At 45.0% G+C, this 23,669-nt stretch overlaps 1 protein-coding gene across 8 annotated transcripts in view; it reads right to left on the bottom strand.

The window, feature by feature from the left end:
- Positions 1-23,669, bottom strand: part of LOC106025956 (steryl-sulfatase-like) — a 210,672-nt gene that overhangs the window by 4,307 nt on the left and 182,696 nt on the right. For 7 of the 8 annotated variants that reach the window (XM_063242777.1, XM_063242778.1, XM_063242779.1 and 4 more), the window contains 2 exons: positions 20,122-20,281; positions 11,417-11,538 (listed from right to left, as the gene is read on the bottom strand). In XM_063242777.1, the coding sequence (XP_063098847.1) occupies positions 11,417-11,538; positions 20,122-20,281 (282 nt within the window). The remainder of the gene's footprint in view (positions 1-11,416; positions 11,539-20,121; positions 20,282-23,669) is intronic. The other variant, XM_063242784.1, reaches the window with a different exon arrangement.

Raw genomic sequence — 23,669 nt, 5'->3', positions numbered from 1 at the left:
TCTGTTTTTCTCTCTTTTTTCCCAATTTCTAAGTGATCAGGTGATGGAAAGTTGCCAAATGATCCAGGAACAAATGAGGTGAACTCTCACGCCCAGCTCTCCTGTGTCCTAGCATAAATTCTGTGGCTTGAATTTGGGAAGCATGCACTCTACCAAGTTAGACATGGAAGCATCTGGCTCTGGTATCCTCTGCTAGCCAATCTCCCAGTGAGCTTGCCACCTCTATTTCGGTTCAAAACAAAAAGCAAGAGAACAGGCAGGCACAAAGCTCACAGGTCCCAAAACAGGATAGAGCCAGGCACAGAGGAACATACACTAACATCACCACAGGTCATTTGGAATATGCTAGAACCTCAGCTGACACTGTACTGTGAGCATTGGGGAAAAAAATCAAGGATGTCAAATCCAGAATTAAATGAGGCTGGAGGTAGGGGGTGGAGGACTGCAAATGGGTAACAGGAAGGATCCTCCTGGGACGGGAAAAAAAAATGTTCTAAAATTAGATTGTGGTTAGGGTTGCACAGCTTGGCAAACATATTAAAAGTCTTGGAATTGGCGATTTACAGCATACAAATTAAACCTTCATAAAGCTGTCAGAAGCTCCAAATTAGGTGAATTCATCAACACCCGAGTAGGACGGTTAGTTGGTAAAATTAAGTTCTGTCTTCCACGGACCCTGCCGCTCCCCCAATGCTGCCATTTCTTAGGAAAAGTAAAGGACACACAAACAAGTAAGTCACTCTGAGATAACAAATGCATGTCTGTGTGCCGAACAAAGTTATGAATTTCTGATGGATTATTCTATTGGAGGCAGTGTCATCCCTATCAGCCTAGCAGCCTTCTGGGAGGCTGAGGCAGAAAGATCACAAGTTCCAGCTCAGTGAAAAAGCCCTGGGGTTAATTTCTAAGAGAAAGAGAGAAGGAGAGGAGAGGGTCAGGGGGAGGGGAGGGAGTGGTGGGGAGTGGGGGGGGAGTGGAGGAGGGGGAGGGGAGGGGAGTGGGGAGGGGAGGGAGGAAGGCAGGGAGAGAGAACATGCAAGAGGTGACAGATACAAGCAGAATTAAAATGTCCACCACCATTGGAAAGAGGTAGACGATGTGAACACACCTTCTCGACCCTTAAGACTTCTTACCCGAAGTCCACACTGCCTCTCCAAGGGCAGGCAGCCCACCCCTTTTTAAGACCCTCTGACACCTTCCTCATGAAACTGCAGCTATCTTGTGATGCTGGATGCAGACACCACAGAAAGGCTTGGGATTCACTGAAAGCTGGTCGCTGGCGTGTGGGTGTGGTGCTCCTGCAGCCCCTGGTCCCCCTCAGCTTCAGGCACAGGGACCACTTCTTCCCTGTGTGGTGTTCAATTTACTGCCTGGCAGAGGCTGGGAGACAGAGTGAGCAAGTCATGCTTTTGGTCTGCAGTGGGTGGGTGCACCCAGCGTTCCTGAGGAGAGGCTGGCAATTTGGGGCAGAGAGGCACAGGGTGTCCAGGTTGCTGGAGACAGGCTCAGGGCATCTGCGGCTTCCAGAGAAGGTCAGGGGGACACCAGACCTGGGGCAGTCTTGAAAACAAATGGCACTCAGTGACCTTCAGAGCTTTTGTGTCAGTGACAAGAGTGTGCGTGTCATCCTGCTGGCTTTCTGGGGAACAACAGAGTTCCTTCAGAAGCCACAGGATGCCTTGCTGTCCCTGTCTGACATTTGCAGCCACTGAGCAGCTGTTCTTGGAGTCTGAAAGAAGCAGGAGCTCCCTCTCCTTCCTGCTCTCAAAGCTGCGAATTCCACTCCAACCTAAGCGCTCTGCAAGGGGGGAGCTGGGGCTGCAGGCTCCCATGGACGCGCGCTGTGACAGCCTGAGCTTCTCAGGACTCTGGAGGGCTGTGCACAGAAGGCGTGAATCAGGGTTCTGTGCAACCTTGCTCCAACGTGAGCTCCTGGAGGAGGAGATGGTGTTAGGGCTCCTGCACAGCCAGCAGGTCCATTCCTGTGTCCCCAGAGGGACACAGGAACTGTGGGAGGGTCACTCCACAGTCACATCTGCCTGCGGACCTGCCTGCCAGATGCAATGGGAGAGAGAGGGAGAGGGAGAGGGAGAGGGAGAGGGAGAGGGAGAGGGAGAGGGAGAGGGAGAGGGAGAGGGAGAGAAACTGCTGAAGGGTGGGCAGGTCTGATTTGACCAGGGGGCTCCTCCTGGGGGTACAGCTGACCTCTCCCAGGCTGCATTTTGTGCTTCCCTCCCCAGTCTACCCCAAGCACCCTCCCCCACCTGAGGACCCGGGAAGCACCTTCCTGTGCATCTTAGACCCCCCCCCCATGCCCTCCCCGGCTCACTGCTGCCTCAGATCCATTCTGGGCACATGTTCACTTCCAGTTGCCATCCTGGAGGTTCTGCATCCGAGACTGGCATCTCCTTTTCTGCTGGGTCAGTCTGGAAGGGTGTCATGCTTTGGGAGTTGTTCCTGTTTCTTGCTGATTCAACTCTAGCTGCCTAGGTTAAGGCTGCAGTCCCAGCTCTCCCATTTCATGGCTGTGTGTGTTACTTCTCTGAAGGGGTCACCTCCTTTCTTCTTTGGGTCAAGTTCACAGGGTGTGGGGAGGGGGAGGGACACATAGGAGAGGTGACTTGGGAAGTATCGGGGGACATGGAGCTACTGGCAATCAGAACAGGAACACTAGAACCTCCATCTGATCCTAAATCTGCTGCCACGCCAAGATATATTTTCCATATATTCTTGTGGTCTTGGAGCTCTTCCATTTCCATCTCAGCCAGCCTCTTATCACTGTGAGGAACCACACCATGGGACCCCACGATCACCTTCATCCCGTGTTCCACAGCCTATCAGGACTGACTTTCTCCTGCCTTAAAAATCTCACTGCCTTTCCCCATCCTCAGACAGACACCCCAAGCCAACAATTCCAAGATCACTTGGAATCACCCAAGATGACCAGGGTCTTTTAACTTAATGCACAGGAATGATCCCAAAATGTCACATGCCTGAGCCTTCTAACCAATCCCAGGTGCTCACTTTGATGATAACCACATCCCTGTCCTAACTAGTCTGCTGCGGGTGAACACTTCATAGATAAAGTTCCTCCAGCTTCTGCCAGCACTCTAATGCAGTTGGCTGCATCAGAAATCATGAACTGAGACCTTGCTGGAAGAACATATAGCTCCAGGCTATGGCTAAAAGTCTTTTGTTCAAAGCCAGAAAAATGTGGCAATAATCCAAACTCTTCTCAGGGATACTGGAGGATCCAAGCACAAAACACTGCCTTCCACGAAATCCTGGGTTTACATATTGTAAGGCACAGCTATGTAACTCAGTAAAAAGTGGGCGTGTGATGCTCCCGAGACACGTCACTTTCCTGTGTTTGCTTGTGGATATAAATATCCCACCCATCTCTCAAGAAGCCACCACAATTCCTCCTCAAGAGCACTTTCAACTGGAAGTCACCAGGATCCTTCTGTCCCTCTCATGAGTCCTCCACACTCACCTGGCACTGAGGTCAGTCTCATTTCTCTGAGTACAAACACTGGACCTACCATACCTCCCCAATGGGTAGCATCTTGCATATAATAGAGGATCAATAAAAATGTGATAGGTATAAAGATGAAAAATGAAGGTAGTCCTGAATAAGAGGCACTCAAAGAAAGGAAAGAATACGGTGGTCTTCGGGAAATCCGGCAAAGGAAAATCAGAAGTCCAGTGCATCCTACTGTGATCCTTGGGGGCTACCAGACATGCTGCCTAAGAGGTTGTCCAGGCAGCTTGTGACCTCAGCCCCAGGTTGTCTGCAGGTACTGTGGAATGGCAACTGGTAATGATAGAGATGGGAGCAAAGGAGCTGGAGAGCTTGCAAGGGCACTGACCTGGGGGTGTCCAAGCATCAGTTTATGGGCGATTGGCAGAGATGCACAGACTGCACTTCAGGAAAGAAAGTCCATGGAGAGATGCAAAGGCAGGAATGGGGGCAGCTCGGAGGTGGTAGCCAGGAATGAGAGAGCCAGAGCAAGGATGACCAGGGCTGAGACCCGAAGGACAGCTCCTCTAAGGGAATAAGAGAGGATGGATGGACCCAGGAAGAGTTCAGGGAGGAGTACAGATGCCCAGGCACATGGATAGGCAGATTTCTTGTGACTGTGTACTGCAGCGCATATAGCGTTAGATAAAGATGTTGCAAAGAATGGAGCACAAAGTCTAAAATCAGGATTTGTTGGCTGCAGATCTGTCACCACAGGGCAGCTACATGACTTCCTGAGGCTTTGTCACCTGTCTGCTGGTAGGACAATTAACATCCAGAGAGATTGCTAGCTGCTTCTTCAGGAGTATTTGTGGCTAAGGCTCCACTTCCTGGCTGTTTTGGAAGATCAGTGATCAGCTTCCGGTCAGTGGGCCTTAAGTGGAGAGTACAGATAACTTTCTTGGGAGATGGGTAGCACGCATTATGGTTTAGATCTGAAATGTCTTCCAGAGGTGCCTGTGCTAAACTCTTGAGCCACAGTCTACAGTCTTCAGGAGAAGGGGCTTTGAGAGGTGATTGGGTCATGAGGATTTTAAACATACCAGTGGATTAACCCACTGATGGATTCAAAGTTGATGGCACTGATGGGAGATGGTGAAAACTGAGGAGAGAGAACCTCGCTAGAGGAAGCAGTTTGTGGGGATGTGAGCTTGGTGACTATATTTTATCACTGGTCTTTATCTCTTCCTCTTCCCTTCCTGGCTCGCAGAGGGTGATCAGCATTCCTCTGCCACTCCCTACGGCTATATTTCTGCAATGGAGGTAGCAGAGCAGGGGCTGGGGGCCTCTGAAACAGAACCAAAATAAACTTGACTTCCTTCAAGTTGTTTTTCTCAAGTATCTGGTCACAGTGACAGAAATTTGCCTGATACATGCACCTTTTTCTTGATACCTTATCCATCCATCCATCCATCCATCCATCCATTCATCCATCCACATATCCATCCATCCATCAACCCATCCATCCACCCTTCCACTCACATGTCCATCCATCTATTCATCCACACATCCATCCATCCATCCATATATATATCCATTCATCCAACCATCTGTCCATCCATCCATCCACCCACTCATTCACCAATCCATCCATCCACACATCCATCCATATATCCATCCATCTATCAACACATCCATTCATCAACACATCCATCCATCCATCCATCCCTCCATCCATCCATCAACACATCCATCCATCTGCCCATCCATCCATCCACCCAGTCATCTATCCATTTATCCACCCACCCATCTATCCATCCAATCCATCCATCCATCCATTCATCCATCTCCCCATCCACAACCTATCCACACATCCATCCCACAATCCACACATCCATCCATCAACCCATCCACTCACATGTCCATCCATGTATTCATCTATACATCCATCTATCCATCCATATATATATCTACATATCCATCCATCTATCCATCCATCCATCCATCCATCCATCCATCCATCCATCCACACATCCATCCATCTGCCCATCCATCCATCCATCCACCCACCCATCTATCCATCCAATCCATCCATCCACCCATCCATCCATTCCTCCATCTTCCCATCCACAGCCTATCCACACATCCATCCCACAATCCACACATCCATCCATCCATCCATCCATCCATCCATCAAGCCATCTACACACCCATCCACCCATCTACTCATCCACTCATCCATCCGCCTATCCATCCATCCATCCATCCATCCATCCATCCATCCATCCTATGACTTTAGGTCTGACACAAGTACCAACCTGCCAGATGAGGTTGTGGGTGGCAGAGAAGCAGCCACAAGGATTTTGAAACCCTGAGACTGTGGAACATTCATGTCTCACAACACCCAGATATTGTTCTTGTTCAACACTGTTTTGTTTTCTATTAGAGTCACATCTGCCACTGCCAACCTCACAGCCTCTTTTAATGAAAAGGATTGAGTGAAATTTCCATAGCAACGTGCTGAGCAAGCATCTGTCAGACAGCGCAGAGGCAGAGAAAGCAAGTTTTCCTGTCGTCAAGCAGGTCTTCAACAGACAGACTGTAGCCACACGAGGTGGATGACAAAGTCAAGTGTGTAAGAGATTAACAAAGAAAAAGTGCCAGTACCACCTAGGAAACATTTTCCTGTACAGAAGACACAAAGGAAAGGAAGACAGAAACAGTCAGTAACACACGCCCAGGCTGGATAGGAAACATCTTTGAAGAAAATCCCAGCTCTGACAGCCAATGAAAGTAAATCAGGTGGGGGACAGACACAGATGGAGAGAACTGAAATAGACGCCCTGCCTAAGGCAAAGCAAACAGACCCTTGTGCATAAAAAGACCGTACAAAATCCCTGCCACGGCAGGATCACGAATGTAACAGGAAAAAGGTCAGAAGTGAGCCTGGAGAAATGAGAACAGCCCGTGTGCTGAGCTCAGAAGGAAGAGGCTGTTGGGACATTCAGAGATGCTGAGACTTTGGGACGGTCAAGAGAACTTAATTATGACTATTTTTTCCTTTATCTCTACAAGGAAGAAAGATTGCATTGGGAAAAACCACCCAAAGAATGGTTTGTGCTGGCATTGTTTGACTGTCCACTTCATGCTTTGATTTTGTGACTTGAGCAGCGACTTCTAAGATAACAAGATGTAATTTATCAACTAGTGATTTCTTACTGTTATTTTTGAAATCCTGTATTATTTCTAACTTTTTTTTTTCTGTGTTTTCTCTAAAAAAAAGGAATTGACTGACCGGTGTTTTTTATGCATGACATTAATCTTCATTTACACATATTAAAACTTTAGCTACAAAGTGAATCTGTAGCCCAAATAGTGTCTAACAGGTTTTGTAGAGTAACATGACGTTTCATGTGAAAACACGTTTCACAGATTCTACTGGAGAGAACAAAAGTGATTCAGGAGTGCTTTTTCCTCCCCATGAAAGAGAAAGAATGGTTGTGGGATGAAGCCTGTTAGTGTATGTCTAAATAACAACAACATAAAATAAATACAATTTGTATAAGCTCATGCACACCACTTCTAATTTGCTAAGGCACTCCTTCTCCTGGGTCACCAAAGCACAGTGTTTCCTTCTTGGAACAAACTCATCTTGAGTCGCTATGATTGTGTGTTCACTGCCACTGAGCTCAGCGAGCACAGAAAAGCATGGGTGGGTGCATAGGTTACAGGCACAGGCTTGCAGCAACGCAGCATGGATTGGACTAGAATAAATGAAGCAGGAGAGGAAAGGTGGGCAACAGGGAAGGGAGGGAGGCCAGAGGGAATTGAAGGAAGGATAGAAGGAAGGAGGAAGGGAAAAAAAGAACCAAGGGAAGATGAAAGGAAGACGGATGTAGGAAAGGAAAAATCTTCCGTACAATGTTCTTAGTGAGCTTCAAGGCAAAAACGCTGTCCCAACTTAAAGCCCGATTCATTCAGCTCTGATATTTTATTTCTGATCCTTAAAAGCCTACTCGTGGTGATCAGATGCAGAAGCGCACAGAACCAGCAGCCACCCAAACTATGAATGAAGAGGAAAAATCAGCACAGTCTTTCCACACAGAGTAGGATGTGGGACCCACAGCCAGCGGTGTTCAGAAGCATCTCGCTTTTATTTGGTGCAAACAGAGGCAAAATTAAGTTTTTAATTGAATGAGAATTTTAAGTAGTGCATAAAAAAGTGTTTTTTTCTTTGCTGCCATGGTAGTGTGATGTTGATTTTTTTTTTAAAAAAAACAATTGCTTATCTCTTCATTTAAACAAGAAAGCTGGCTGCAACCACATCCCTTTAGAATGAATTCTATTATCCTACAGCTTTGCGTGGTAATTTGAAGATTTTTTTTCTAATCACAAGGAATAAAAAAAAAACACATTTCCAACAAACTCGAATCAAACATGCAGCAGGTTTTGTGAGAGCCTGCCAATTCCATGACAGGAAGACTACATTTTCTGAACTAATTTCTGTAGCTTCCATGGGAGCTTGCTTTCTCAGGAACGCATGATATTTTGAATAAATGCCATGTTTTCCATAGGCAATGCCAACATTCTACATGTTTATAGAAAACGCTTTAAATGGTAGCTACACATCTTTTAACCAGGGCTGCATGTTCTGAAGTCCATGTATTTAGTGGTACCAGTCTACAAACAATGTAGAATGAACTTTGATAAACCAAGATGGCCACGCTTGTGCTAAGCAGTATAATCTATTCGGGAATGATGCCACTGCATACTTCATTGGGACAAACAGTAAATGGACCTTGAGAAGCCTTCCAGACAGGTATCCATGGATTTTGGTAATGCAGCTCATGGAGGAGGGAATGAATCCTAGGATGGCCGTGTTTGCTAAATCGCGTGCTGTACTATTAGGGGACCACCCATGCACACGAATTCCATCCCTGAGCAAACCATGACGTGGCTCAATGCCAACTGTCTTCATTAATAGACAAGAGGAAGGGAACAAGGGGGAAGGGATGGAAGGGCAGGTCAACAGCCATGCATGTGATTAAAACATATTACACACATTGTATACCCCAACATGTGAGGCTAGCGGGGGTGGCAGGGCCTGAGAGGTCATGTGAGGGGGTAATACATGTTATGGACTCATATGAATCTGCCAAAGCAAAATCCATTAATTTGTAATAGCCTATACATACTGATAAAGATGAGAAAAGAGAAAATCCCACAGCCAGATTACCGACCTACCTCTCAAGATAAATTTCATCCTTATATAACTTAAGTCGAAATTGGGTTGTGTTTAACAACATTGGTCCCGACATCAAAATTTAAAGGGGCAATTTTCAACATGCATCGAACAGCAAGTCTCAGCAGTGATTTATACTGCTAGGTTTAAAGGAACAATTTTTAACGCACATTGTAAAGTAAATGTTTAATTCAAAATTTCCATTTTAATGCAGAGAAAAGTTACCCGGGGTTACAAGTGGTCTGTGAGTTTTTAAAAAATGTAATGGGAACAGTGATATTATATCATAATTCCTTAAAACAAGTTTTTAATGCAGTGTGAATAGCTAATGTTTAACTCACAATTTGCATTGTAATGCAAAACAACTTATTCTGGTTACAGCTATTGTTGTGCGAGTTCTTTTAGAATGTAACAGGAATAATAATATTAGAGCGTTCAATTAAGTCATTCAATTAGCTGAGACACATAGAGAAGAGATTGTATATAAAATTTTAAAATATTGTATATAAAATTAAAATCTGATCTTAAAAGAGCAGAAATGAAATTTTAGCTCAGCATGCTTTGGAAATTAATATTTAATGAGTCTGGAATTGTAAGACTTAAGCCTCCAACCAATCAGGACAGATGGTAATTGGATCTGCAAAGTATTTGCAGAGAGTTGGGAGTTTTCTGGTGGCCAGGAAGTACTGTACTCTTCATGTCTTTTTTTGAGGAAGAAATAAAGCCTGCTTCCCGATTGCTGCACTGCAAAAACTCCCAGCATACCTAAGTACACACAGAATGCTCTACAACTAGCTGTCTGGATGGCAGAATAAACAGAAGCTGGTTCCACTCTTCCACTGCCTGATACTAAACCCTCATCCTACATTTCTATGCTTTCATTATAGAGTACTCTGAAGACAGCTGATGACCTTCTGTCATGCTTACAACTTATGCAAAGTGTCTGCATCATCTAACGATCACCGACAAACTCCTACCAAAGCAGGTCTAAGATGAAACATTCAACAAGTCCTGGCATAATTTCTGTTTTCTCCAGTTGACAGAAAGCACAATACGCAAGACAGTCACCTCCTCCTTCTGCATTCTTAGATTCCTAGTTCTCGGCACATTTCTCAGCGGGGAATGCCCTAGAATGTAAACAACTTCTGGGTGGATAGTTTTGTCTCATCTTCTCCCTGACAGATGCCTGGGGGAACACGGTACATTCTACACTGCACTTGCTTAATAAATATTTGTAGAAAAAGATGACTAGATAGAATACTAAATAACTAAACACCAAGCCAGGCGTGCAAACCAAGACATGTCTGACTTTCAGATATACTCTGAAAAACATATCAGATATTTATAAAATCCACAGTGTATTGAATTGGCTTTGCTACACATATACAAGTCTAGCCTTGAGATGCTGTGCTTCATATTTTTTCTTTGGCTGGTTCAAGGCGTAAGAGTTTAAGGAATTGCACTAAAATGTTTTGCAAACTTTACCCCAGGGGTAGGTTCCTAACAGACACTGGGTCTCCTTTATCTCACTTATTTCTATTTTCTCTCTTTTTGTCTCTTCCCAGGATGCTTCTCTCTAGCTCCTGATCCTGTAAGTTCTTCATGGGTTTTCTAAGGGGGAAAGGGGTGGGCTGTCTTAAAATGCCATTCTGCAAAGTTCAAGACAAGATGTCACACTTCTTCAAACCCCAGGGGCCTCTGGCTCTTTGCTCATGACAATCCTTTAGGCTCCATATGAAACGAAATTGGGATATTCCATTGATTAGAAGATTCAGATCCAAATGCTATAAGGTGATCTGGAAAACCTGTACTCCTATTGAACTGTGAATCCAGAGGTGAGATACATTCATAAAATCACTGCAGGTCTAATTTGCAGGACCCCAAAGCCATGTGTGAATTTTGTCTTCTAGCACATAGAGCAAGGAAATACCCTGAATTTAGGTGGGAGCTGACAGCTAGGAATTATCAAATCCTCCACGAGAGACTAGTTTTTGGACCTAAACTCCACAGAAGGGATTTTAAGTCCAAACTCAACATCCACCTCAGAAATGTGCAAAACCGTGTAAAATGCAGCACTTTCACGGACTCCTTGGCACCCTATGGATAGGAACATGATTGTCATTCCAAGTTTCTAGGATGTAAAGGAGAGCTCGGGTCACACCAAGCGTGGCAGCGTGCTGACATGCCCGAGTGTATGTTTGTTACACCTGCCACAGACGTCAGGAAAAGCAAATTAGAACTTGTTACTGACACAGCGCATGATGGAAAGGACATTGGTCTGGGAAGCGCGATAACATCCATGCATTTTCAATTTTGTTTGCTTTAGCGATCTAAAGCTATCAACTATACTTGCGGCAGGATGAAATACAGATTTAACAGCTCATGGTCCACCGCGTTCAAAGCTGGGCAAAGGAAGTCAGGCTCACATTTACATGACATCATTCATTCATTCATGCGTTTATTTATTTATGCTCTCACAGTGCGATAAGAGACTGGTCTATAGATAGGCAGAAGAGGTGGCCTTGCAGGAGGGTCCAGGGAAGGATGCACAGCCAACTTCGAGGAGAGAAAGGAGGGCAAATCAAGCAAAGGACATTCACAGTCTTAAGCATCCAGCAGCCTCTATAGAACAAAGGGCTCTTGCAATTTCGTCTCTCTGCATGGCCCAGACACTGCAAAAAGCATAAGAAACACAGAAAAGTGTCGGTACTCACTGTGCGGTGGGTGCCAGCGCACAGCATTCAGGTGGGCATTGCAGTAGTGGAAGAGAAACTCGTGGGCGGAGCGCTGGCTTTTACCTTGTAGCAGGGGCATCAGGTCCTGTCCGTCTATGACCCTGCATGATAAATCAGCCACTCAATCAACCATACGCATCATGATTGTCTGAAAACATCCTCCCAGTAAACGAGAAAGCTACAGGGTCTCACTCCAGTAAGGTGCACGGAGAAGATAAACCCAGGCTGACCAGGCACCAGGTACTGCATGTGGATTATGGCCGTGTTCCTGCAGTAGCTCTTTACATCCCCGCATGCACCCTGACTTGAGGGGCTGTTGTTATATTGTCGAGCAGAGGAGCCTGGGGTCTGACTGTGCAAGGAATTTATCTGAGGTGACCCATAAGAGGCCAGAGGATTACATAGACAATTTAGCATTCACCCTTCTGACCACTTCTTCCGTATCTGCTTCGCAGATTGCTATTTTTCCAAAAGCAATGCTTTATCTGTGAGTTAGTGGTTGGCTAAAAAGCAGAGCACCGGAGAGTCTGGATGAAGAAAGTATACCGTACAGGATGGGACACCTTGAGCCAGACAGATGTCAAAGAGAGTTTCTCAATTCAAATGAATACGTCCTGCGAATGGCATGACTATTCCCAAAGGAACACAGATGCCCTCTACTACTGGGCATCTGGCTAGACAGAGGAGGAAAACTTTCCAGTCTGCAAACAGACGTGTCCGATCAGCAAGGAGCAAAATAAGCTGCCAATAGGCTACTGTCATTGAAGGGAGGGGCGGAGAACTATTTTGAGTGATTTATAGCATTAAACTTGGGGCTCTTCAGTCTCTGGTTAACAGCAAACAATCCCGGCCATTTCTTAGGACCAGGTGCCGGACCTGGCGCTTAGCACGGTTCTGTAACTTAGGTGAGCAAGGGCTCCCAGGACCCTGAAACTTTCTTTTCTGTAGTTTACATGTTGGCATCACTAAAAAAAATCCACGATGTCGTTACTGGCCCCGTCACTTAGAACTTCTCTGGCCTCTGCCCTCCCTAGGCATCATGCACCCCCACAGACATCCACAGAGTGAAAATATCCTAGCATCAATTGTTGAAAATAAGACCACAAGACAAGACTCAGCTCCCGCCCCAAGCCACATCCCGTTAGCCACCAGTGAGAAGAGAAGCGACTTGGACCCAGCTGAAAGACTGTTTCCAGCCTGCTGTGGCATGCCTTGGGCTTCCTTTTTTGCAGAAGCCGTTAGAGAAAGACCCCAGGCTCAGGCATGTGAGATGCTGACCAGCATGGGAGGGGAAGCGGAAGAGAGAGGGGAGGAATCCGGCAGAAACGACAGTTAGAACATCAGAAGCGCCCCATAGTGACAGTGAGAATTCAGGAGAGGAGATCGTCTCTTCTGACTCCTCCAGAGCAAGGGGACCCCCACTTTTCTGGGACCCTTTCTGCACCTTTGGTTTTTACATCTGCTTTTAGTCCCCAGACAGAAACAAAATTTCATATACGATTTAAGAACAGAGGTGAGAAATGTGCTTTCTGATTAGTACTTGATAGCTGCAATGGTCATGATCATTGGGAGAAATTTAATGTTAAAAAATAAGATTCAAAATGGATGGAACTAGAGGGCCCATCAAAGAAAAGAAACCGGACTCAGCAAGATAAATATGGCATGTTTTCCTTTATATGTGGCATCATAAGCCATAAAAGATGACAGCAAATTAGAAGGAAAACTGTTAGCCAAGAGGAAGGAAAAAAAGAAAGCGTGTACGGATGGTGATCGGAGAGCAGATGCAGCCCTAAACTATTATCCGCACATACGACAATACCACAGCGAAACCCAGGGCCTTCAAAGTAATATACAGCAATGCAAGTATTTAAAAAGAATTTCTAGTCTCACATTTTTTTTTCTTCTTAAAAGCAAACTGTTTAACTCAAGGAGAACAAAATATAGTTTGCAAACTTGTTTTCCTTTAAATACATATAGCTTTTCTCTTTTTTTCTCACTATATATATATATATATATATATATATATATATATATATATTGTTTGATCCAGATGAATCTATGAATCGGATGTTTCCTCTTGACTCCTGGGGTCAAAATTGTCTCTTTGTGACTGTCCTTTCCTTGGAAGGGAAAGATACTCTCCTGAGGTTCAGGAGAGTGTATATATATATATATATACTGTTTCCTAGGAGCAGGTAATAAATCATGCTGCTGAGGAAAACTGCTGTTTAACAGGACTGCAGAAACATGGTCCATCAGAAGGAAGCTTATTTCTGCCACGGAATACAAAAAGTGATCCCCATGAAACAGACTTTTAATGGTTGTCTGAGCTATCAAAACACTTGGTTTTAAACACGTGTGGGATCCACAGTGAACTCTGTCCATCGCCCAGAGGTCAGCACATTGATGCTGCTTGCAGAGAAAAAAAAATTTTTTTTAAATAATGCCATGCTTGGGGGGAGACAGGTCAGTCCATTGTCAATGGGACACACAACACTGTCCATCAGAAAATAAAAATACGTAGTCTGATTGGTGTGTGAGCTGTAGACAAATTCAAGTAATCATGGCGAGTTTGCATAGGCAACTGTGCTATGAATCGGATGTTTCCTCTTGACTCCTGGGGTCAAAAGTGTCTCTTTGTGACTGTTCTTCCCTGGGAAGGGAAGGATGCTCTCCTGAGGGTCCTGGCTGGCCGTTATTGCAGTGATGGGAACAAGAGCCCATATTAGAGAAATCCTGCTCAGCTTAAATTGCACAGGCAGCTCTCAGGTAACAGGTGCACATTCTGGTCCTTCTTGGATTGATTGCAATGATGACATTCTTCTATTAGGAATGGTCTCAGCACTCAGCAGCTACAAAACACACTTTTCCTTCTGCCTGGAATGTCCTCTCCACCTGCCCTACATATAGACACAGCTGGTAGAGAACACGCTTAGCACAAAGTATAGACAGTGTCCAGCTTAAAATACGATGCATCTTAATAGATTTTGACTTTATAATAACATAACATTCATCTCCTCCAGCAGACAATCTGGATCAAGCAAGATGCTCGTTCCCTTTCATGACGCTGTGTGACCAAGCTGGGGTGGTTGGTAATTTAGGTGTATTCTATGCATTTCTGACTTAGATATTTCCACTTTGCAGTGAGTTTACCAGGAAAGAATCCCACTGTAAATCAAAGAGCACTGACATATATTTCTGTAATAAACCAAGAGGCAGGTGCTGCTTGTGTGTAGAGATCTCCCCAAACCCTCATGCAGGCACATGTGGGCTTTTCAGAGGTGGCTGGATCCAGTGTGTGCGGGGTTGTAATGGACCGTCTGATGAAGGCATCAAGGGTGTGTGCTTACATTAGTCCACTGCTTGGTTTGGCATAGATTAGGGTGCGGATAATGGGCAGGCCCACCCTGGGTGACAGTGCTACCCCCCCAAGGGTGTGCAGCCCGGTTAGAATACGAGGCAGGAGCACTGCTGTGGTTGGTTATCGCTGCCTTCTTCCCTCCATGAACTGTTTCTCGTCTGTGATGCCCCTCCGCCATGCTGTCCTGCCTTGGAACCGGTTGACTCTGCACTGAAACCTCTACAGACCGTGAGCTAAAATAAACCTTTCCTCCTTTAATTTGGGGTGTCCAAGATTTTGACTCAGCAATGGGAAAAGTAAGCAAGACAGCATCTTAACTATTCAGAAAGTTATTATCATAATCCAGAAAAATATGTTTATAGTAGTCACCGCTAAGCCCTCTGCCATATTTGGGGAGAAAACAAGAGCGTTTACAAGTAGACGCACAGATCAAGGTGGGATTTTTTTTTACCCATGAAGATGGCTGTGTTTTACTCTGCAGAACAGATGTTAAATAACAAGAATCCTTTCCTCGTTCTCCTTTTCTTCTCTTCCTCCTCCTCCTTATGCTCCTCTTTCCTCTTCCTCCACCCCTGCTCTCTTACTGGAAGAGCACTCTGTGAAAGAGTCTCTCTCATTATGTGAGCCAAAGCTGCTGGGAGGATTTAAAAATGACTTTCCAGTCTCTGTGAGGCAGGAGCCACATTACACATTGCGGTAGTCATTTCTCTTCCTATCTTAAAAACGATCAAATCACCTTCGTTTACTCATGAGCCAAGAATGCAAAACACTTCACCTCTTTGATTCGCCAGAGTGGCAGCATTTTGCTTGCCCCCATCCCCATGGAATAGTTTACAGGCAGAATTTAATGTTTTCAAAAAAGTTAACCAATTATACCTTGTTGTAATCCTTTACTACCAAAGTTAGAAAGGGTCGTGTTGCTATGAAAATAACGTGTCTGGTTGCAAAAATGAGCCCAAAGATAGGATTCTCATCTTAATAAGTTAATACATCCAGGTGTTTCTTCTTCTTCCTCCTCCTCCTCCTCCATCTCCTCCTCCTCCATCTCCTCCTCCTCCATCTCCTCCTGCTCCATCTCCTCCTCCTCCATCTCTTCCTCCTCCTCCATCTCCTCCTCCTCCATCTCCTCCTCCTCCATCTTCTCCTCCTCCATCTCCTCCTCCTCCATCTCCTCCTCCTCCATCTCCTCCATGTCCTCCTCCATCTCCTCCTCCTCCATCTCCTCCTCCTCCATCTCCTCCTCCTCCATCTCCTTTTCCTCCATCTCCTCCATCCCACCCTCCTCCATCTCCTCCATCTCCTCCTCCATCTCCTCCTCTTCCTTCATCTCCTCCTCCTCCTCCTCCATCTCCTTCTCCTCCTCCATCTCCTCCATCTCCTCCTCCTCCTCCATCTCCTCCTCCTCCATCTCTTCCTCCTCCTCCTCCTTCATCTCCTCCTCCATCTCCTCCTCCTCCTCCATCTCCTCCATCTCCTCCTCCTCCATCTCCTCCATCTCATCCTCCTCCTCCTTCTTCAAAATCCAATTGCTTGCACTTACTAGCACACTCAAAAAGTTGCCCTGCACTATTTCCAGAAGGAGCCTAACTGGAAACCCTGGTGGGAGCTAGACAAAGTTTTCTGGACATGCCTGGTCAGGGTGGCTACAGGAAGCTTTTCAATAGGCCAGGGTACTCAGTGAACATGAAACAACAAAGTGCATCTGAAGAAAGAAATCCCGACTGGCGATGATCTCAGGTAGCCACACCACAGAGTCCATCCAGTGAGCTATTTTCTCTTCCAGCCTTCAGACTCCTCAAAGCAAAAATCCTTCCTTTGTACCACGTCTCTCCCCTTTGATGCGGGTAGAAATGCTGGATTGCCTCTATTCTTACTAAAGTAGAAACTCTGGGTCTCAGGTTTTCTCATCTCCAAGTTTTAACTGTTCGGCAAGGGCTCTCAGAGGGCTCAGAGTACTTTGTGAGAATTACAGCATTTTGCTAGAAGAATAGCTGTCCACTCAACAGAAATTCTCTCCTTCCAACAAAACACCCAAGAAGAATTGGAGCCATCTTGCTAAGAACTCGGGTCATTCTCCCTGAATGAATTTCTTCTCCTGAGATACACAAAGTTAACAATGCTCAACAAACAAACAAACAAAAACTGCAACAAAGCTGATTTCTACTCACCTTAGCAGGAAAGATGTGCTCAAAGGGAAAATATCTATTTATCAAATTTATAGATGGGTAAGGATATGAAGAGATAGATGGTCTAGAAGCTTTTATTATAAAGATTTCATGGGAGTTTGTATTATAACCACCTTTTTTCATAGAACAGTGAGTTTGAGAGCAGAATTTCTCTGCCTCACCTCTTCAGACACATTTTTAAAGACAATTCACTGTTGTATGGGTTGTTTTGTGCACTGTAGGATGTTCAGTGCATCTGTGGCATTGGCTCCCGGGAGACAGTTGCATCCTGAGATGGACTAATCAAAAATGTTTCCAGGCATTGATGAATATCCCATAAGGAGAACAGTGAGGCTGTGTGATATACACTGCCTGGGACATTCAAAGCCTCCGGGACAAGTACACAAGAATGTGACCCAGTGTGGGTGCCAAAATGTATTACACAAGATACCGTATAAACACTTTATTCCCACAAGACCTCTGGAAGCAGATTTCTGCTCTCTAATAAACACTGTCTCCAGGAGAATGAAAACACCTGACAGCTGGACCAGTCTCGACATAATAACTGTGGGGTAATTTACCGCCATAAGCTTCAACGAGATCTATGGAAGAAACCAAGGAAAAAGGAAAGACTCCAACCCTGAGTGTTCTAATGGGAACACAAGCCCACATCGCAGATACCTGAGTCCAGTGAAGAACGGGGTGGCTTTCTTTTCCAACAAGGATGAAGGCAAGATAAAGTGGGCTCCGTCAGGGGTAGAATGGAGTCAGGGGAGGGGCCACAGCAGGACTTCCCTTTATGGATTTTCACCTTGTCTCTATCTTCTGTATTTTTAATTTTCCTCCTTGGGGGAAAAACCATTCGCTAATACTATGCAAGAGAGGTCAGTGATAATTTTAATAGAACGTGTCATGAGAGAAAAAAGCAATCAAGAGATTACCCACACACTCTGTTTTAACAACTTCCTTTGAAGACTCTGAGACAGAGTCTTGCTAAGCTGTTCTCAGGCTGCATGTGAACTTGAGATCTTTTTGCCTCAGTTTCCCCAGCTGCTGGGTTATAGGAGCATCTCGCCATGCTGGACTCACAAGTGCCCCTAATCCTCTCTCATCCTTGTAAGATCTGCGCTTTTTTTAACTGAACAACTTCACAAGGCTAAGTAAGCCTTCAGCACACACCGGTTTTTGTGCAGAGAAAGATTTGAACCCAAGCAGTACGGAACTGAGATCTCGACCCTTACCCAGAGCACCAGCCACTGTCAAAGTGTTTTATCCCTGGGGATCCCTAAGATCTTTGCACGATCTCTGGGAAGACATCAGCACTTTCATAATTCCAGGAAGGCATTCTTGGTTTTTTAAAGATGGGTCTCACTGTTTTCAAAATGCATTTTGTGTGCATTCAAAAGGGAAGACAAAAATCATCCTCACTAGAGAGGGCAACCGAAAGGGCCAATGGGATGCTGTGGTTTTGAAATCATTTTCAGTTTTAACTGCTAGCTAGGTATGAACAGCAGTGGAGAGGACCCCACCGAAGAGTTTTGAGGTCCTCATCTCAAATGTACGTAAGTCTTGAGAACACATCGTTTGACAATGGCTGACTACTGTGTGTGTGTGTGTGTGTGTGTGTGTGTGTGCACGCACATACGCGCACATGCCTGTGTGTGTTGCAATGAGCAGGTTCCTAAGCAGATTTTAATATCAAAAATAAAAAAAAAGACCACAAAACAGAAACAAACTTGAAAACACCAGGACACACTCAAAGCCATCTCCAGCCTCCCCTGGCAGAGACGTTTTTTCTGTTCCATCTTTTCTCCTCCTCCCCTTGGTTCCTTCTTTTTCTCTTCCTCCCCTGTCACGCAAATTTAAATAAGATTTGCAACTGCCGGCATGACTTTAGCCTGGCCTGCCACCAAACTAATGAAAACAATTAATCAGTGTGCTTCACTTAACAGTCCCTCAGATTGGTAACAACATTTAAAAAGGAAACCATTGGCAATGTCATAGGAAGTTGTGCTTAAATTTAAGAGAAAGACATTTCCTTTGGAACCTGCTAATGAGGACCTGCTGGGACACAGGGCCGTTCACTGGGGAGCCAATTGTCTTTCTTGCGGCTGCAGCTCAGAGCTTCTGAGCAGGCTGGGTGGCATCAAACAGGGCAACGGCCCATGGCTGATCAGCAAGCGGATGGTGGGAAGAGATGGATGGGGTCACCAGAAGGCTAGAAACGGAGGCCTGGATTAAACTATCCATCCACATCTCTGCCCCCTCGAGGTGTTCAAGGCTGTTGGATGGAATATAAACTCCAGAAGCCACCACAGAAGACCACGTGTGGATTCCTCAATAAACTACAAGTACACCTAGTATACATCCATTCAGCTATCCCAGGCCTGGGCACACCCACCAAGGCGATGACGCTGGCGTGCAGAAGACACATCCGTGGCTGTGCTTTTTATTTCATTGTTCTCAGTACTCAGAAAGAGAAATCAAAGTGACTCTGAGTAGATGACCAGATTAAAAGCCAACAACAACGACTACAACCAAAACTTGTCTGTGTACATAGTGGAATACCATTCACGGAGAGTAAGGAGGAAATGCAGCCATTTTCAGCCACACAGATGGAACTACAGGACATTATGCTGAGCAAAGCAAGGTAGGTACCAAAACAGAATGTCGCTAAGCTTTCATTTATAAAGGGATGGAGGGAAGTAAAACTCACGTTAGCTAGCAGAGACAGGAGAGTAAGGAAACAGGAGAGAGATTGCTTGCAGAAGCTAACACAGCTCTGGTCCACCACAATTTATGACACAGTACAGAATAACCAGAAGAGCCCAAAGGGTCCCCCCACCCAGCAATTATTCATAAATGGTTGCAGGAACTTGGTCTGACCGCTGCACGTTGTGTATGTGTATGGAATGCCTTTACCCTTCCCCATAAACAGGTACACATATTATGTGTAAATTAAATACATTTCCTAAAACATTCAGTGTCTTTGAGTTTCCTTCAGGGATGACGGGATAGACAGAAGGATGCTTTGCTTTGGTTTATGTTAGTCAACACCTGCAGCAAGACACAGAGATCAAGTCTAGCCAAAGGCAAATGAGACCATGTCAGCTTGTGAGACAGAGAGTGACCACACCAACCACCTTGACACAGAGTACCTGTCTTGGGGCAGTGATGCTCCAGCAAGTTTGACTACCGTAGGGAATATGTCCATGTTGCTTGTTGGCTCGTCCATCTCTAGGCCAGCCTGTATCACACTTGGCCATCGAAGGATGCCTGGGATCCGAATACCTCCTTCCCAATTGTTTGCTTTTCCTCCTAAAATTACCAAAAGAGAGAGTTCAAACTCTTCCAAGTAATCCAATTACATGGATTGAATGCGTTCATCCAAAGCAACGCAGTGCATGTTTTAGTTAAAAAAAAAAAAAATGACATGGTCAGCACTATGATAGACACGGTCAGCACCGTGCTGACTGTGACCCATGCTTTTGCAAGTAAGAAGCCTCAAATCTCAAAGCCACAACAACTCATATCCATGACTTTGAGGTTGACAGTACACATTTTATTTCTACTGGTCACCAGATGTGTTAAGTAAGAGAGTCAAATATCCACATTCATATTCTGGGGACCTTATCAGCAAAAGGAACTTTGAGAATGAGATGAAATATTCTGAGCCCAGGAACTGATCTTGGGTTACAACAGTGGGTCCAATGGCAACACTGTGTTCTTATCAGGGAAAGAGGGAGGAGAAGACACAGGGTCAGAGAAGCCAAAGTTGTCACCGTAGGCAGAGAATGGAAGATGGAACTCTGTTGGCTTTCAACACTGAGTAGAACAGGCTGATCAAATGAAAGCAAGAAACTTTGAGAGGCTGGAAAAAAGCAGGTTCTCCAGTGGAGTCTTCAGAGAGAGCAGAGCTGTGGAAATACGTTGGCTTTTTAGACCAGGAAGACCTGCTTTTTGTACTCCCAGAAACATAATGCAATAAACTCAAGTTGCTTTCAGTCACCTAATTTAGAAGAGCCAAAGGACAAGAAGAAACAGCCCTATGCCCTTGGACAAAATTCCCAGTGTCCTGTGCACAGAATGATTATCCAAGGTGCCTTTAAGAAGCCACAAAATGAGGCCATTGTCACCAAGTTTACCTGATCCCCAAGCTATCTCTTGATGGCTGGTTAAGGAAACAAGTTTTGCACATAGACAGCAATTACAATATAATTAAATAAAGCAAGGAGAAGTCCCAAGATGGTCTACAATGGGGTACCCAGAAAGATCAGTGTCAGTAGACAATGTCACAGGTTGTCAGTGTCCCACAGATTATGCATGGGGATGGTTGGGCAAACTGATTCATTGTTTTTAGTCCAGAGTCTAGAGCCATCTAAGCAATTTTAAAAGTTAGGTTGGAAAAAAGGCAGCCAGGCTGAAGATCATCAGTGGAAAAGAAAACAACTAGATTCAGGAAACAAAATGGTAGGAGGCACGAATCAGAGTTAAATGATTGATCAAGCTAAAAAGTAACATTAATTCTTAGTAGAGATACGATGCATGACTCACAGTGAACAGGAATGTCATCTACATTTAGAAAGTCAAATTTTCATTAACAGTTTCAGGGATCTTAAAGCAAGAATTCGTGGCTAAAAGACAGTGTTTTACACTTAAACGCTAAACTGAATTCTGTTCATCAGCAAGAGCTTTCCATGGTGGATTTTCACACACACACACACACACACACACACCAGAGAAAAATTCATTCACAAAATCATGCCATAGTGCGTAGTTTCTATGCCAGCTCCAAAGAAAGCTAAACGTCCTCCTCCTATGAGAGCATTTCAACATCACTTTGAGGGTAATGATCTGACAAGCATCCTATTCTAGCTTCAGGGCCATCTCTTCCAATAAGTGGGAGGTTTAGCTGGTTTGCAGTGTTCTCTCAAGCTGTCAATAGCAGAGCCACATGAGGAACGTGAACATGCCAAGCACAGTCTGGTCACTCTCCTCAGTCAAGGCCATAGAGTTTTCACAAATGCACCTCCTCCTCCTCCCACTCCGTGTATTCTCTTATGGTTCTGGGACTTAAACCCAGAATGTATAGGAACTTTTTCCAGGACTTCAGTGATTCTTCAATGAATCAAAAACGGCTTTGATACACGCGTGTACCTATAGGGTGAGCTCCCTTGTTCCAAATGCTGAGATGCTATGTGTGATGGCTCACAGTCAAAAGTTCAGAGTCTAAAACCACTAGATAAAATTACTGCCACAAAGTATGCCATGTGCTAAAGGTGCAGAAAATACAAGTGAGTTTCATGTTTAGATTTGTGTTCCTTCCCCCAAGATACCTTATTATACACTTGCATGTATTCCCAAAATCTCAGAAACAAAAAATAATCTGAAATCCACAGAATTTCTCACTCATAGCATGATGTAGTCACTAAAACAGTTTAGCATTTTGGATTGCATATTAAGGCTATTCCACATATATACATAGGCATGTACATAAATTATATATGATGGATTTATATGATATAGTAAAAGCATTAGTACATGGGAATATATAAAACATATTATGTATGAATCAATAAGCATTCACTGTTCAAGTCAAAGGAGTAGAAACAAGCTGATGAATTCCATCAGAAGGCTGCACAAGGATGGTTTCTTGGCAGCCACAATGGTTAAAGTTCCTTGCTCACCTATGGACGGAAGGAGACCTCTCACTTCACTAACTCTACCCCAGAGGGTGCCACTGTTTCTCTCTGAGTTAGAGAAGCACGGCCAGAGGCTGAGACAAATCAATGTGGAGAAAGTGACTCCTTCAATGGCACAGTCACAGATAGGAATCCAGCTCTGTCTACCTCTGTTGTAGTCAGGGGTTGTACACAGAGAAAAATTCAGATCAGGACAACGCCTCCACGAGTCCAACTGGAGGTCCAGAGCCCACAAGAAAGACTCACGCCAGTCTCTTTTACAGATCTGTGCTGGGAAGACCCAAGGGTCAGCGGTGGAAGCCGGAAAGTCTATGCCAGCAGGATGAAGGAGCTGTGCTAGTGGGATGACGGTTCTACAGTGGAGCCGAGAAGTCACACTCCCAACAAAGAGCGGGGTCCTGAAAGGCACCACAGCTCCTCTGATGACAAGCACAGTTGGGTACGTGCCAGGAAGCAGCATGAGGAGTTCATCCTAGAGACCAGGCAGCACATGTCTTCCCCTCCAGAGCCAGGAAGCAGTGCTCCATGTGAAGACCAAAGCTTCTCCAGAACCAAGAGCTCACACAGCAACTCGTAAGAGAACCCACAATGCCTCCTTCACGCCTCAATCCCTCCCAACACCTCTCTTCTTCTCCACCTATTTATCCTGACAACCCTTCTCAGGTGGAGCATCTTCTCTCAATGCATGCTGATGTAATCCAGCTGGCGTTAAGTTGACCACCAGTTCTCAAACCATAACAACCTCCAAAGCCTGTGGGTTTCTACAACTCAACACTATGCTTGCTTTCCAGCTGCTGAATTTGTACCCAGTTGTCTACAGGCTTCCGGAAGAGAATCATATATCCCTCATATTTAGAAACTCAAAGAGCCACATCTGAATGGCAGAATGAAGAACTGTGCCATTGAGCAAATTTTCTGTTCTCCCAGGATTTAAAACATGCAATTTGGGGGCATAAGGCAATGCCCCAGGTGGGCACACTAGGTTCTCACCAGGTGATGGTGCC

This window comes from Cavia porcellus, unplaced genomic scaffold, assembly GCF_034190915.1.
Source record: "Cavia porcellus strain 051 isolate PalLab524CR breed Dunkin Hartley unplaced genomic scaffold, mCavPor4.1 scaffold_33, whole genome shotgun sequence".
NCBI classification, from domain to species: Eukaryota; Metazoa; Chordata; class Mammalia; order Rodentia; family Caviidae; genus Cavia; species Cavia porcellus.
Note: the sequence above shows the minus strand (reverse complement) of the source record. Positions and strands in the feature narration are given on the sequence as shown.